This window comes from Lampetra fluviatilis, chromosome 21, assembly GCF_964198595.1.
Source record: "Lampetra fluviatilis chromosome 21, kcLamFluv1.1, whole genome shotgun sequence".
In the NCBI taxonomy this organism is placed as follows: domain Eukaryota; kingdom Metazoa; phylum Chordata; class Hyperoartia; order Petromyzontiformes; family Petromyzontidae; genus Lampetra; species Lampetra fluviatilis.
The window spans coordinates 6,314,482-6,331,138 of record NC_136295.1 but is presented as its reverse complement, the minus strand read 5'-3'; the positions used below and the strand labels follow the sequence as shown (position 1 = coordinate 6,331,138).

Here is a 16,657-nt window from a genome sequence, read left to right as displayed (position 1 = left end):
TGCGCACATTACCTAACAAAAAAAACCGACTTTATTCCATTCCCCTAATGAAAAAAATCCCAATTTTTGCACACAAAAGAGATTCGCACGTGCATGCATACAAAGGCCTTATTCTCACACGCAAATTCAGCTTCACAATCACTCACGTGCTCATGCTAACCACCATCACTTGTGCACACGGGACAACACACCGCTGTCTCCTAAGCAACACAGAAAAATAAACAACAAGGAAAAAAATATATCCTGTATAGTTATAACGGACTGTTAGGGCAAGGGCTGTTAGCAAGCAGCACCTACGAAGGTCAGCACGGCACACGAGAGGGTGCCTGTGGCCAGCACCACGCTCCGCCGCATTTGTCTCACCACTGTTGACGTTTACACACCGCACTATTTAAGGCAGAGTCGACCTACTCGGCAAAGCCCAGGGCGAGTTAAGATGTTTGCCACCGGTGTTAGCCTCGTAGTGAAATCGAACTCAATTCGCCGGGTTAGTAGCATAATAGCACTCACCACAGAAACAACACACACGAACAATGCTCACGCACACCTAACGCTCATTGCTGCTTCGCCCTCCACTTTGTCCCGAGCACGCTGCGAAATCGCCCTCATTACAGCACGGCCCAGCGGCACTAAAGCAAATCGCTTCATCCGACATGTCCAATCGCACAACACAACAATGGGCTCAGGGTAATGAAGCATTTACCCGAGATGGCCTCAAGGACAGGTGTTTTATCAGCTTTATTCTGGGGGCCAGAATTATCGTCCTTCGTGCATCCGTCTCGCACCAGCTGGTTGGCTTGCAGGCTGGAAGGCTGTTTAAACAGTTTAAACTGTTTGCTTCTTGGGGTCTATCTGGACACACATCTGACCACGCGAAGGTCTTAATACTCGGTCAGACATATCCACCACCCTCCACCCCACACACGTTTGTCTGCATATCCATCTGTGTGTCCACCCAAGCTTTGCAAATGCCCAGCTTAATGTCCGCTAAGCAGCGACTACATCCAGTACCCACACACCCACTACTCAGCCATTGTGCAGTATTAATGCTAAGTGCTGAGAGGCTGAATGGAAGCATGTGTGCGCGAGAGAGCACGCTTGGCAACAAGCCTGCACGTGTAAATCAATGGCAATCAATGTCATGATTTTGAAGGGCGGTAATTGAGAGAACGAAGGCAGGCAAGGTAAGGTAACATGCACGACGGGATGACGAAATAGGGGATGGAGCAAGACAATCCAGGTGTGTGCATGTGAGCGAGGGTGAATTGTATCCAGAACCGTGCAATCTGCACACGTGGGCATAAACATTCGACAGCACAACACAATTACAGGAAACTCAATGATGAAATGTCTCCGATGTTAAGGAACAACATAAGTGGGAACGATTAACCACCACTTAACACTGGGTTTTCAAAACTCATGTTGTCATGCTCCACCCTTGATATGCTTTGCCATGTTTATCAATGTATTCCATAAAGAAAATAAATCAAATTCAACACACAGCTTATGCTTAATACTAAATACATCCCATGCGGTACAGAGAGCAGCGGATTCAATTTAAGAGTCATCTGTCTGTCACGTGGAACAACACACAATAATATCTCTTTCTTCCACAAATGTTTATTCAGGACCAAAATCCGTGACATCTTGGTCACCGACACCACCAAAGTGCTTCGCGCAGAGGAAAAAACACTCACAGGGTTCTCGCTCGGTCTTTGTTAAACGCCGAAACACCTGGAGATTCCCATCACTCCAAAAATGTCCTGGGTTATGCTCCCATCTAAATCACAATTACATGCCGAGTTGTTAATTTGTTATAACTTCACTTGAAATTGCATTCGACATATTTTCCTGTTTACATATTAGTACAATGGTAACCCAAAATCTGTGAAAGGTTTCTGTAACTTTATTGGACTCTCATCAGTCTAAATATAATCTTCCTAAGCCAATATGTGTTAAAGGATATTTAATCGTGAATAATGATGACTTTTGTTGCCTCGATTTATATTTGCCACTTTACTGTAGTTTACTGCATCTGTTATTTTTGTCATGTCGGAGACCCATGTCACTCATGTCCTTGAGACTCATCCTGGTCTTTTGACTTCTCACCTGGTTATTCTGAATCGATGCTTCATGTACCACGCAGACAATATCATCATTTTTTGTATTACTTATGCCACATCTCCCACGCAATACTTCCTGAGGTGCAAATATCTGTTGTTTTTAATCTCATGATTTCCATTGGCATTTTCCAAACATCCCAAAATCGGATCACAAAACTTTTACAATGGTTGGCAACTGTCCTGGCTGCCTTTCTTGCTTCTCTGTAGTTTCCATAAAAAAATTCTACATCATTTTGAGATGCAATTTGCGTGCACTTCAACGTGTAAAATTAACAAAAAATAAATTGCCTTTGATCGGTTCAGATTCGTCAAACATGAAAGGACATGCCATGATGCAGTATGCAGCGAGAAATTGTGTAAAGCCCTGACTCGTGCTATAAATACTAAGCTCACACTGTTCAAATGCAAAGCTAAAACAATAGTGATATTCAGCTTCACAATTATATACACACTCCATAAGCGCACATGTCCATCGCGATGTACAATTAATTAACACTATACATTATAACTCTGCAACAAGAAACTGTCCCACGCATACACCTTTGCGATGAACATGATGGACATCATGTCGAGACAGAGTGCTGTAGGAATAAGTCGAAAATTATGGGATACACTGTGTAGTGTTGCATATGTGCTGAAGTGTGAGTGAAAATAATGGAGCACATTCAAAAGCCCAAATTTCTGGTTTGAGGTGGACAGCAATTGTGGGGAACACTTTATGCAGCTTTTCACACCTCTTAGCTCCTTCGGGGACCCTGCATTTACTCATGCTCGCATAGTGATGGCTACTCACACAGGGAGAACCTCTGATCTGCACAATTATTATCGTGTATATTCCAACATCGCAATATATTTCAATGATATTCTTTGGGTCTTTCGGCTAAGTGTACGCGACTTTACCGAAAGATCCAAAGAATATGAATTCCTGCAGTCACGAAAGCTTTAAGTCAAGGTTTATTTCAACGATGCTAATCTTCAAAATGCAACGCTATTTAAAATAATTCTTCCATATTTTGGATGACAGCAGCAAGTAGTGCACCACCTCATGTCAGAGAATGGCCTTTGAAGAGATCATCAGAGTAGTACTTTAGGGGTCCCTTTAACAGACTTTACATACGCAAGGGATGTCCTTGAAATGGTTTGCGAAGTGTTCTTTGCTCCTCAATCCAACGACATTATTATCATCATTATCATTATTTTCTCCGAGCTGGAATGAAGCTAAAGTAATGTTATTTGTGCAGTCACCGCTGAAGCCATAAACTCGATACACCGGAGAACCTGGTCTACTCACAGGTGGCCAGAAATCACAAATCGCCAACTGGGTTCTCAGCAGTGCGCGGCTCACTGCCGTAATGCAGGCGTTAGCCCTCCAAGCCTCGTGGTCACAACCAGCTAACGCTTCTCTCAGGGCAAATAGTTCCCTTGAAGAGGTCATCCTTTAAAAGGAGCGTCTTGGCTCTTGGCCGAGTGAACAAAACATTAAAAAAAGAACAAAGTACACATCACTGGCACGCAAACGTCTCTTCTTGATCACGATGACCATTACCTTGTCCATGCGACAACACACTAATGTTCACATTCACTATAATGTAACTATTTATCATGAAACTACAATTATTATTCAATAAAAACATCGAACTTGAAAAATATTTCACCCGGTTTAATATTCTTAATGAAAAGGATAGAAATGTATTGGCAAGGAGGAGTTTTAATTGATTTTACAGGACAGCTTTGCTTGTGGAATATCTGACAATCTACCTCCCCATCCCTATTGACAATTCAGCCACATTTCTGCAACAACTACTACTCCAAAAAATGTCAAGCCTGTGATAAACGCAATAAACACACTGGAGGGAATAGGATAATTTATCCTTGGCTTGATATTATTTAATCATGTAAAGTCTCCGAGTGTGCCGCTTGTGAATGAGTGGAAGTAATGGAATTCTCTGCGTACGTGAGGGAGTATGATTGTGTACATTATCATTTCAGTACATATCAATGTTAAGATCAGTACTAACCTGGTCCAACATTATAATTGACAGTAGAGTATCCTTACTCTTTGGTTCTTTCGGTAAAGTCAAGAGATGGCTTTGACAAGGATTTATATAGCTTGTCAAAGCCATCTCTTCGGCATACCTCAGCAACTGTTGTCGCTGTTGCGCCCGAAACGTCATGATTTAATTTAGTTGTTTTCACTTTTTATTTTATTATTATTTTCACCTACGTGACTTTACCGAAAGAACCAAAGAGAATGGATCCTTGCAGTCACGAAAACTTTAAATCTAGAAGTAGAGTATCCTGGCATGGGCCATATATATACACACAGGGTGTTTCAAATGTCAGGGCATATACAGTTATTTCATTTATTTTAATAGCGGCATTAAAACATTTTTAATGTTTATTCTTCAAGTTAATATTTTATCTGTTATCATTATTAATAGCTATATCTATTTTTCATTAATATATACTTTTTATCTTCCATTATTAAAAAATGGAAAGAAAATTGACGAAAAGACAAATGAGTTTAATTCGTTTTTATGTACGCTTAAGGAGGTTGTAATCTAAAAAAAATGCTACATTCAATCAAGATAATTCATGCATGCATTAATATTAAATGGAAGCAATTTGAAACATTTGTTGAAATAAATTAAATAACTATGTAATTTGTTGAAATAAATATAATAACCCTGTGTCCTTATTTTTGAGCCACCCTGTATACACACATACACACTCGTATGTATTTTGAACTTCTTTCGCACCGTACATAGTCAACTTTGCTAATCGGAGGTGTGACGAAAGGACAAATATAAAAAGCAGTTCTAAACTGCCACTGACTTTCTATAAAGTGGTGAAAGCATACCAGGCAGTGCACACTTTAACCACCTTTGAGGAATGATGGGCCGTCTCACCCCAGACCGCGATTTTTCGCGTGGTTCTTGATATACTGACTGAGCAATCATGGCCAACAAAGATTGTGTGCACTTTAATTGTCATATAAAACACACTTCTATTCACACACACCAGCTTTATAAAATGGGAGCGGAAAAATGTTTCTTTGTGCAGACAAATGTAAAAGCGCACATAGCAAGCAGACATCTGCAACTGTGTGCGTCAAGAAAACAAATATGAGTATTTATTAATTGTATTTCTATGCATATAAAACATTTCCGTCTTTAAAAATCAATCACCATATCTATCAATAGGTTTAATATTGAAGGGAGTCAACATTCCACATTAGGAAGATCTCCTTTATAACAATGAGAAACAACCCCTGCTGAACAGAATTTGCTAAGTGATCATTTCATATTTCCTGCATACTTCACAAAGGCAAGGCCGAACGTTAATTTCAAATCCATTTAAATTTCTGCTTGGAGGGCACGGTATGTTTCTTGAGTGTTCATGCAATATATTGTTTTCCTACACAAAAAAATACATATATTTTATTATGCGAAGAAAGAAAAATGCATGCTTAAAATATATCAGTACATCTTGCAAATAAACATTAGAGGAGTTATTCTCAGGACACCCAGAAAAATATTATTTTACAAATATTATTTATGGATTTCAGCTAATCATAATTTACATAAAACTAAACATGCAAATGCTCAAAACTAACTCACTATTATCAAGTTGATAGATGATGTAGAGGAAAAGCTTGCAAAACTAGCAACTACATTTGAATGAACACGTGAATTGGACGAAGGCATTAGGTAGCTTTTAGGTTTCATTAAGTTATTTAAGAATCGCAGCATTTGATGTTCAGTTAAGAATGACTGTCCACACACTTCACTAAAACTAGTGATCCACAACGGCTGTACATTGTGCTGTGTTGAAGGAGCTTTTCACTGAAATTTGTGAGTGCCCACGCATTGCCAAGTTACCCACCTTGCATCACTGTGCATTAGTTCATGCTCCGTGAATCGCTGACTTTCTAGAGCCCCAACCTTTCCCAGCCACGTGAACCTCGGCCTTCGCAAGCCCTACTGCACACGAACTTTCTTTCCAAAGCCCAAACCAAACCCATATTACCCACACCAACAAGCATACCAACACCCGACATACACTGACTATCACTTACTTGCCACTGTACTTGATGGCTTTTGTCGTAATTATCCGTAACTGGCAGCTAATTACTGTAATTACTTCACAGCAACAGTAACAATATTTAATCGATCTTCCTGAGGCTGGAGAAGCAAGTTCAATAGGACTGAAAACATAATTAGAAGTGTATTGAACGCAGCAACTCCAGGAGGTCTTGTGCAGCATACGCAATAGACAAGAGCCAAAGGGCTGAAGAAAAGAAGATATGATCACAATTTGTCGATTGAAAACTCATTTGTTTAGAACGGCTTTTTGTGTTTAGTTTCTTGTCCTTCCCCCGCACCTCCGATTAGCACGGATGGCTACGTACGGTGCAAATGAAGTTCAACATACGTACACAATATCTGAACCGCTAATGGGTCCCCACTGAATGGCCCAGTGTGGTAAAGCGTGGTCAAAACACCCCCCCCAATGTCTGATGGAGCACTGGGAGGCCTTCACTTCACAATAAACTGACAAAGGGCTGTACATTATTATTCTTATTATTATTTATAAAGTAAATTCCTAATGATTTTCATTTGTTAGACATATATATACACGTCTGATAAGATTTCAAACTGGGTGTGTGATACAATGCACTGCCGAATATGGTACACGTGTAAATTGTTCCAGTTTGTAGAAGTACATTGTTAATGAATGCTCCACCATGTGTTAATGAACATGTCTCGCACGCACAAGCTGGTTTAAAGCAAAGCCGACCCCCTCTGTGAAACAAGACAGAGCGAAACAAAAGAGAGAGGCAGTGCGCCAATTGGCAATTATAGCAGAGGGCATACAAAATGTAATGCAGTATTTGTTACTGACTGCTGCAGAGTTGCTTTACCCGCGAGAAAAAGTTAATTTGCAGGCATACCAAATAGCAGCTACTTGTGCAGTGTTTTAAATATGTGCGAAGCAAAATAAAGACACAGACGCAACTCAACACCGATTTAACGAAGGGACAACCTAGTATTTGCCTTGGACAAAATCACCCGGATATGTGCCTGCTTTTGTCACATCTCTAAATATGGTAAAATAACCACCCATGATTCGTATGGCATGGGGAGACCCTCATCCAACAGTGAAATGACAAGGGGAGAGGGGCTGTACATGTTCTGCACACATGTGTAATGACAGGGTGCCATCTGTTGGCCAGGAGGGATAATCACGGGTATGGGTGCATTATATAATAACCAACTATAAGGGGGGCGTAACTGGGCTAAAGGTTAAAGGTGGGGTCAGTCGGGAAGCTCCGGGAACCTGCTCGAAGGTTCTAGAAGGGGGCGTGGCCAGAGGCAGGGCCTAGCCACGCTGAGGAGTATATAGGGGGGACGTGACCGAAGGTTCGGGGCTGTCGTGGGGTCCGGGTCCTGGCTGCCGTCGCTGTATTCGCCGTCATCTCTTCTCCATCGTCTGGCCGCATGGCCGATCCGCTGTACGGCTCCCATCGTCGTCGTCGCTATATTAGTCAGCCAGCTATATAGTTAGACGCCGACGATGGGGCTATGTGGATGGGTCAGCTATGCGTAGCCCCGTATATAGGTATATGTCGCTCAGTGATTGTGCCTGCAAGTGTGAGAAATAAACAAGGAGCCCTCTAGACGTCGTGTCTCGGAAGTCGCTCACTACACATGTACAACTTAGGGTTAAGCTTTTACTGGTCACTGGATGTTTGCCAAATGTCTTTGTAATATAATAAGTGCATAGCGGTCCTCTCGAGCGCAATCTTAATGGAATGATGACATTCTTGTGCCATTTTTATTTTTTTTTAAAGTTCCCAACTAACATTTTACCATTCGTAAGATTATTCTTGTTTCATTTTGGCCAGATTGAAATGCGTTTTTTATTTGAACGTCTACTTTTGTGAAACATATGTTGAATGACATTATACTGTGAATAAATACAATTATCAACAGTTAAATTCAATTTCCCGCACCTCTAATTTCCCGCACCTCCGATTAGCACGGTTGGCTACATACAATGCAGAAAAAAGTTAAAAGTACATACATACAATAGATTTTACATGCTCCCAATCAAACAAATGACGCTTATTACTAGAAGACAGTACCTGTCACTGAGCAACGAACCCCACCACCCCCATCATCCCAATCTCCCCACCCCTGGGTGCCACCCCTTGCAATTCAAGGTTACAGTCACAATTCATTAGTCCAGTATACATTTTTTTCTACATACAGCAGAAACCTATAGGGAGAGTCAAAATAAGCCTCACATTAATGAATACATTTTAAAACTAAAACTATTGCTCGTGAAACAAACATTTATCTTTGTATATGTGTAGTTAATTTAACAGAAATAAACATGAAGACCCCTATATACCCGACGGGTACAATTGGGGGACAAACATTTTTCCGGGAGGGTAAATGTTGCACCATATCATGCAGCAATAATTACAAAGGCAATAATATTGGCAAACATGGTGATAATCATGACAATCTTGTTGCCGACACCAATTACCGAAAAAAAATATGCAAAAATATAAGTAATTTCTGGATTAGGTACAGTACAACATCGCATATCTGGCTTGCTGAGGACTCAGCTATGGGAGGATATATAAAAAGGTCAAATATGTGAACATCTGTGGAAAATTACATTATGCAATGCACATACATGCGGACAGCTGGATATTCCACGCTGTTCTGATAAAAACCGACTACTTCCAAACTTACCCCTGGTCCTTCTGCAGGCTCTCGGAGGACGTGGAGCGACGCAGGCGACCGTCAGGCTGCATGAGATGCCTGCTGTGCGCCGATTCTCCCGAGGGCCTGCGCGCCAGGCCCACCGAACCAGGCTCCGTGTGCGAGGAAGCCGAGTGGCTGCTTCGCTGCCTCCCACCTGGGCCGCTACGCGAGCTGCGCTGGCTGGACGAGCGGTGCACAGCTACGCAGAGACACACAGACCCACGCAACAACAAGACTGAGAACGGCAGCCATAGAGCCAGGGGCAGCGACGGCAGACAGAATCGGTGCCATCGTTGTTACGAAGTTGAGAATTTGCTGCTGCAACTCAAATTTTCTTTCATCAACATCTCATCTCAACCATCCCAACACCATCTCATCGCAACCATCCCTGCTGCAGTGTAGCCTAGGGATTCCCCGGTGGTAGTTGTCCCCCTCTGCAGATGCCCACAGCAGTGGCCTGCAGATTGACATTAATGTACCAGTAGGGGTGATATTGTTACGTGGTTGTTCTCCAGCAAGTAAATCATGAGTCGTTTAAGAAATGTGGTCAATTTTGCCCGTGATGCAGGCACGAGTGGCCTCCTCTAGTGAATAATATAACAAAATCTTTATCATCAAACGTGAAGCACATGACATTATTATCAACTAGGGTGGCCACTCGTCTCAAATAGTGAACCTTTGCATCGAGCGGAAAAAATACGACCAATTGGCCATATTTAACTTGGCATGTAAAAATTCACTCTCCCCACAGTGAAACAATGAATAGTTATGAATTTCTTTAAAATTAGATATTTTTTTCTCCTTTTTTACTCCTGTCTCATGTGTATTATGCAAATGTGGCGTTGGTATATATCATGCACATAATTTGCATGAATCGTAAATAATCCCTTATCATATGCACAATTTGATACATGCCCAGTTAGTGTGATAATTCATTTAGATAAATTGATGCATCGGTAATGACATTACCAGTCAACTATAACTATCATCATCATCATAAAAAACCTTATTCAATATCACTATGGCTAATAACAATTATTATTTATATGCACATCAAGTCATCACCATTTTAAGTGAGCGTGGGATAAATTAAAAGTAATTTTTTATGTATATTTTGTACATGAGGGAAGGACACCATGAGTCTAGAATGCCCCACTAATACGTGGGCATACCTTTCAAACCTCTTTAATGACAGGTGAGTGGCCCATTTGCTGTACATCCTGTATACCACCGGCTGCATGGCAGCCCTGTAAGTGGGTGTCACACACGCGATGATGTCCAAGAGATAAACCAAGCTGGATTGCGGTGTGCACAATCACGCACAGTGCTGTCACTCTCAAAGTGTATTTGCTGTCAAAAGTGTATTTTATGTGTATACAAATTATCAAATGACAGGCTTGTTTGATAATAGTCCCGCAGGAGGCTGGCGCTGGCTTCAAAACGGAGCAAACGCTAAACCCGGAGGCAAGGGTGCTGAATACAGTAAAACCTCCCCCCACTCACATCCACACATACCATACCAAGTGCATTCACTCTAATATAATTCTAAGCCATTTGAGATTAATAAAAGTAGACTGCATCTCTGACATCAACAAGACATCACACCGCTGACCAGCATTCCATGTTTAACAATGAAGAGATACGTGCAGAGTACTGTGCATTCACATTATTCACAGGACGAATGATGCTCCATACGAATACAATAATTTGTCAGAAGCAGACGCTGGATTGGCAGAGGCTGGTTGCACTTGGGGTTACGAGCAATAGAATTGAGAAAACCAACACAATTCCATGATGCATACCTGCATTGCCCCGGATAATATTGGATATTACTAAGCGAGCTGAAACAAATGTTAAAGAAAACCACGACTATAGATTCTGGCAGAAGCCTACGAAATAAATCAGTATAGTAGCCATAATGCACTCATCTTTGAATTATGTTCATTTGTAAAAACAACAACCTAGTATTGAAAACTACAGACATGTTCATAATTGTGATTTATTTTATTCTATACATACGTGACTTTACCGAAAGAACCAAAGAGTATGGATTCCTGCAGTCACGAAAGCTTCAAATCTAAAATGTTCATCATTATAAAAGGATGAAAATATCCTGGTCTAAAATGAGACACTGCCATAAACGTTAGATTATGTAATTAAAAATTCCAATGTCAAATTCCAATGCAGTCCCAAACATATTGTGGAATTACATCTTAGAGGTCCAAGCATTACCGATTGAACGGCCGTTTTATCTCCACAGCAACTCTATTAAGGCTCAGACGAGTTGGCTGTGCTTCTCATGCCCAAAGGGACTGCTTACTAGCCCTCGGTAACAGTCACAACTTCATTTCTAACGATGCATATGGATGGTAACTATAATACAGGTCAGCCCACGGGGGTTTAACTGGCCCACATTCAACTGAAGCCGCTGTGTGGCCGATATAAAATAAAAAATCCAGAATCACCTATTTATGCATGTCAATGCAAACTATTAGGCAAAATTGTTTGCAAGAGTAAAGTGGAAGTAAAACGATGCAATTTTCTCCCTGTGTAACTTTCTTGAATTCTTCAATTGTTACGCAGCATCCTATCCTTAACACGCCACTTTTTTTAGGTGCATTTTGCAACATAGTTGGACACTAATGAGCCATTACACTCAATGATGCCCCATGTCAAGGTGCCCAGCAGGAAATGTAGGCAAAGAGAACATTGCTTGCATAGCCTGTAAATACGTTTCTAATAAAGGTATTTAAGGGATGTAAATTAGGTAAAAATAAGAAAATGAGGACAATAACTACAGTGCACATGTATTTTTCTAATAAAATTAGTTTTTTCAAACTGTTCACAGCCGTTATGCCCATAAAAAGACAGCAATATTGGAGGTTGCCACGATAAGCATGTGACCCCATCCAGCCAATCAGAGAACGTTTTGCATGTGAAACAGCAACACATTTGAAATCTGCTTTGGACAAAACAATCTGTTGCAGACCCACAAGTAAATGTATGGTACACGTTAAGTGTTGCACTCTGTGTTAAATGTAGCACAGAAAACATTATTGGTTGCAACATCATTTCAAGAAAATTGCACCTTTTGCCAGTGTGGAGACATCGACAAAATTGCAGAATTACCTGAAAATGCTGGATTAAATCAGGATCTATGAGACTGAATCCCAACCCCCACGAATATATGCTCGCATGTGCAAGGAATGGCTTCCTCTGAATTAAAACTGCTGCATGCCAATGCTTGGCAAAATAAATGATGAATGGATACAGTACAGGCTATTAGAGATCATGATGCTAAGTGGAAATAAATTAAGTCATCCATAAGCTGATAGCATTTCATCAGGAAACTGATGGGTTTTATTCTTCCTCGGCGTTATTTGGATTCCAATTTTATTTTTCTTCTGCCGACTTTATCATACAAAAGTTGTTGACACAGCAACGCACAATGTTCTATTTATCATATATATTGTTGCAGCAATACGCGGACACATGCTGCGTGATACAAACGCAAATGCGGAAACACGCGCATGCACGTCCACCAACATATTCCTCCCAAGAGACAGCGGAGAAATTGTACAGATAGCTCCAAGAGAAGTGAATTATTGATGTGCTGCTATTTGTTACTAGAGTGCACCACTTTAAGCCAATGACCTTGGCTCACTACTGAACTATAGTGAAAACATACATTTTACGCCCACTTAAAAAAAATGGGAAGACACATATTAAACACGTTCCTTCGGAGTGGGCAGGTAGGAACTTGGTTGGACAGCGCATTCGTGCACGACAGACAGACAAATAATCCCTGGTGGGCAGTGTGGAACCTGTTGTTCCTACCTGTATGTATAAAAGATAACTTGACTTTAGGTAGCCAGGCAGACAGCCCCCTGAACTATCGCCCCCCCCCTCCCTTAGGCCCCTCCCCCCCTTAGGCCCCTCCCCTGACCCACTTTCTTTTAGGCCCCTCCCCTGACCACCCCCATATCCTCAGGCCCCTCCCCTGACCCCCCTTCCCTTAGGCCCCTCCCCTAACCCCCCTTCTGTTAGGCCCCTCCACTGAGCACCCCCCCCCATATCCTTAAGCCCCTCCCCTGACCCCCCCTCCCTCAGGCCCCTCCGCTGACCCCCCCCTCAGGCCCCTCCCCTGACCCCCCCCCACTCAGGCCCCTCTCCTGACTCCCCCCTTCCTTAGGCCCCTCCCCTGACCCTCCTCCCTTAGGCACCTCCCCTCTCCGTACCCGGCAGTAGGTCTCCACCAATCAAAGAGCTGTTTGTAAGGTCTCCACCAATCAAAGAGCTGTGTGTATTATATATTATGTACGACAGACAGTCAGACAGACAGACAGCTAAATAATCCCTGGTGGGCAGTGTGGAACATTGTTCCTCCCTGTATTAGTTTGCTATCCTTGGTCCTCCCCACTATTTCTGTGCTGTCATAAACTAGTCAACCAATCAAGCAACCAGCATAAATTTACTGGTAATCCAGGGTGCATTATGCCCAACAGCGCTACCCTACAGGTCAATTTGTGACACCACTGGTGAATTTGAGTTGTGTTTCCCCCCCCCCCATGCATAGTTTTCTTTGTGCACCCAGCTTCCTCCCACGGAAAAAAAACCCCTCAAAAATAACACAGATCAAATGTCCTCATGCAGGACCCAGTTGAAAACTTTTTCTTTTCAGACTTAGAAAGGTGAAACTGGTTAATGGTTATTGATAAATGGTTTGCCTTCTTTTTCTGCATTAAAAAAAACCAATGACAGTAATAAAACATCGCACGCCGATAGTTAACACAATTTGACGCAGTTTGTCTTCATGCATGTGCGTCCGTGGATCTGATCTCTGACAAATACGCGCATGGAAGATTTGTGCAGAACAATAGAAGGAATGACGGCCAGTGGTCGAGACGAATGATGGAGTGGCAGCCAACAGACGGAATACGCCTGTCCACCAAGGAGATGGAGCAATGGGATCAGACCATGTGCAGGAAAGACAGATCGTTGCATTGCGTGACCATGAGGAGATGGTGATAACTTGGATAGATCATGGCTGATGATGATGTGTAACTGGGAGAACACATTAAGAACTTGCTGCCAAATAAAACACGTGCTATTATCATAAAGTGAACATCACTGCATCCAATTGATCGTGTATTCAACAAACAAAACAAGCAGCGAGATTCACATTTCACGTTTTAATTCGTGAACTCTTATTCTCAAGAGAGGGGCAAGTATCTGGATGCCAATGCTGCAGCAATGTTCATTACCTGACCTACTTCAGAACGCAGATGGGAAGGGTCACATCTCTCTCCATGCCCCCTGATAAGGAAATACATAATCTACCAGCCAATCCAACAGGAAATTACATACTTAGGTAATCTTACTTATGCATCAGTTCAAGCTCCTGCCTTTATATAGCATACTTGCTAAATAATGGATCAATTGTAAAGAACATCAGTTCGTTCGAAACTATTTCTTAACTGAAACGTGCACGTCCTGTAATATACACAACATCCTTTGACAACAAAAGCTCCAGAAAAGTTACCCGCGTAAATAAGATACATTTGGAATTGATGCGACCGAGTTAAACAGAATATAAATAAGCTCTTATAGTGTGTACGCCTATCGTGCATTGTGGCATCTACAGCAGTCGTAGCATTGCGCCATAATCCCAATCAAACGCCGGCATGCTCACGAGTTGAAATGCACGACCGGCTTTCCTTTCAATGGCACGGCTGCCTCCAGCCTTGGGGAGCAACCTATCCATCGCACCCTGCACACCTGCTGGGATTTTTTTTGTTCATGATCACCGTCACCTTCGGCCATCTCCCTCAATGGAGCCTCCCCATCTCGGGGAGCATGCGCAGTCATTTAGTTTCGTTCATGGGTAGTCATCCCTTCTAGCAATGCGCTCTGTGAAAATGCACCAACTTTTGCAAATAGCAAGGGTTTATCAGAGCGCAAACAGAAATGTGTGTTGCTGTCATAAAAAAACACATTATTTAAATGATTTGGTATGCTAATAACCTACATGCAGACTATTAACTTTTTTTACCAATGTTACGCAATTAATTTTTCGTTTTGTTTGCTCAATTAAAACAAGTTAAAGTTTTTCGCATAATATTCCTCTGTAACTGCAAGAAGAAGCCACACGCAAGCCACTAATATCCCTGGAGGTGGACACTGAATTAATGCAACTGCTGGGACCTACCAATTACAATGGGTGAAAAGTCCATGACCTAAGCACAACCTGTGGGTTGCTTAACAAAGAGAAGGGGGTTTGGTAGTTAGAAGGTAAATTCGACAAAGAGCAGCTGCGATGGCCACAACATTGCCTTCATGGTTTACCCGAGCAGGCCAATAAAGTGGCACGCTATCGTAAAACTGATTGCTGATGTCAAATTACATCGAATAAAACATGACATTTGGTTTGGCCATGAGCCTTCATTTAGTGCTTAAGGCGAAGAAAGGCAATGTTGTTATGTACAAGTCAGAATAATGTTATCTATGGCGATGTGTGAAAAAAAACACGTAGCAATAAATTTACAAATCGTTTGGTGATGCTTCATTGGCAGTGGTACAGAAGCACAGCGAACAATAAAACTCACATTTGTCAAAAACATTGCCTCAAAAAGAAAAATAGATTTTAAAAATAGACATAATCGCACACGCAATATGAGGAAAGGGCATTGCTGAAAACATCGCCTTTCATATATTTTTGTTCTTTTCAGGCCACAATGTTATTGATAAATATATTGAGCATTTTAAAACAAAATATCGGTTACCACTAAAGTCACAAAAATGTCGACGTGTTTTCAAATTCTTATGGGTAATGGGTCTGCACTCTCCTCTGTTGGTGGGTCGGTGCTGGAAACTCCACATGCCCATGGTGGGGACAAGTCTATCAGTAAAATGAACAGTGATGATTTCCTACAAACTGGCACTCACCTTGTTCCTATGACCACTGTTTCATTGCTTTTATGGCTTTATTTTAGTGATTTTCGAAAAGTTTTTTGGTTTGGCCATGTTTGTTTGTTGTAGTACAGAGTTAGACTGATGGCCTTAATCTAAGTTGTCTTGTGGTTGTTGTTGTTTGACTTGCATCCCACTGGGATTTTTGCACACAGTGTTGGTGTACAGTGTTTTTTTCTGCAATATTTTGCTGTTTTTTCTTGGATTTTCTGTTTGCACTCAGTCACATATTCACTTTAAGATGTTTTTTTGTTCATGTTTTTGTTTTTTGTTTGTTGCGGTTGCACCCGATTCAAGAGCCGAATGGCTCACAGGGCTATACCTAATAAATGAACTTTAACTTGAACCTTGTTGACCCCATGAGGATATTTACGCTAGGTTGACCCCCTGCCTGGGGTTAAAACTGACAACTTTTCAAATGCAAGTCAAAACGTTCCATGGGTTAATATTACACTTGACATATGTTCACACTTCTAAAAATGTTGGATAAAGCAAATAAAGTGTAAAAGAGAAAACTCACAATGACCGTCATTAGGAAAGACAGGTTGACAGATGGGCACTCAGTGATAGCGACAGGATGACCTAGGCATGCATTAAGGGCTGGTTATAATGCAAGCTGCATCACTACGTGGGTTAGGGGGGATGCAATATCACTGGAAGGATTAACGCACCTCGCCGTAAATAATGAGAAAGTCCAAAAAAAATTCGAGGATTTAATTTTGATAATTAATTCACTTTGCGGCGTGCGCATAATCAGCCTGACCAAGTGCACGCGCGCGCGTGTGG

General features: G+C 41.7%; 1 protein-coding gene across 5 annotated transcripts in view; it reads right to left on the bottom strand.

Annotated features, from left to right (window-relative positions):
- LOC144938172 (catenin delta-2-like) overlaps positions 1 to 16,657 on the bottom strand; it is a 270,511-nt gene that overhangs the window by 108,062 nt on the left and 145,792 nt on the right. For all 5 annotated transcript variants that reach the window (XM_078865941.1, XM_078865938.1, XM_078865939.1 and 2 more), the window contains one exon: positions 8,891 to 9,101. In XM_078865941.1, the coding sequence (XP_078722067.1) occupies positions 8,891 to 9,101 (211 nt within the window). The remainder of the gene's footprint in view (positions 1 to 8,890; positions 9,102 to 16,657) is intronic.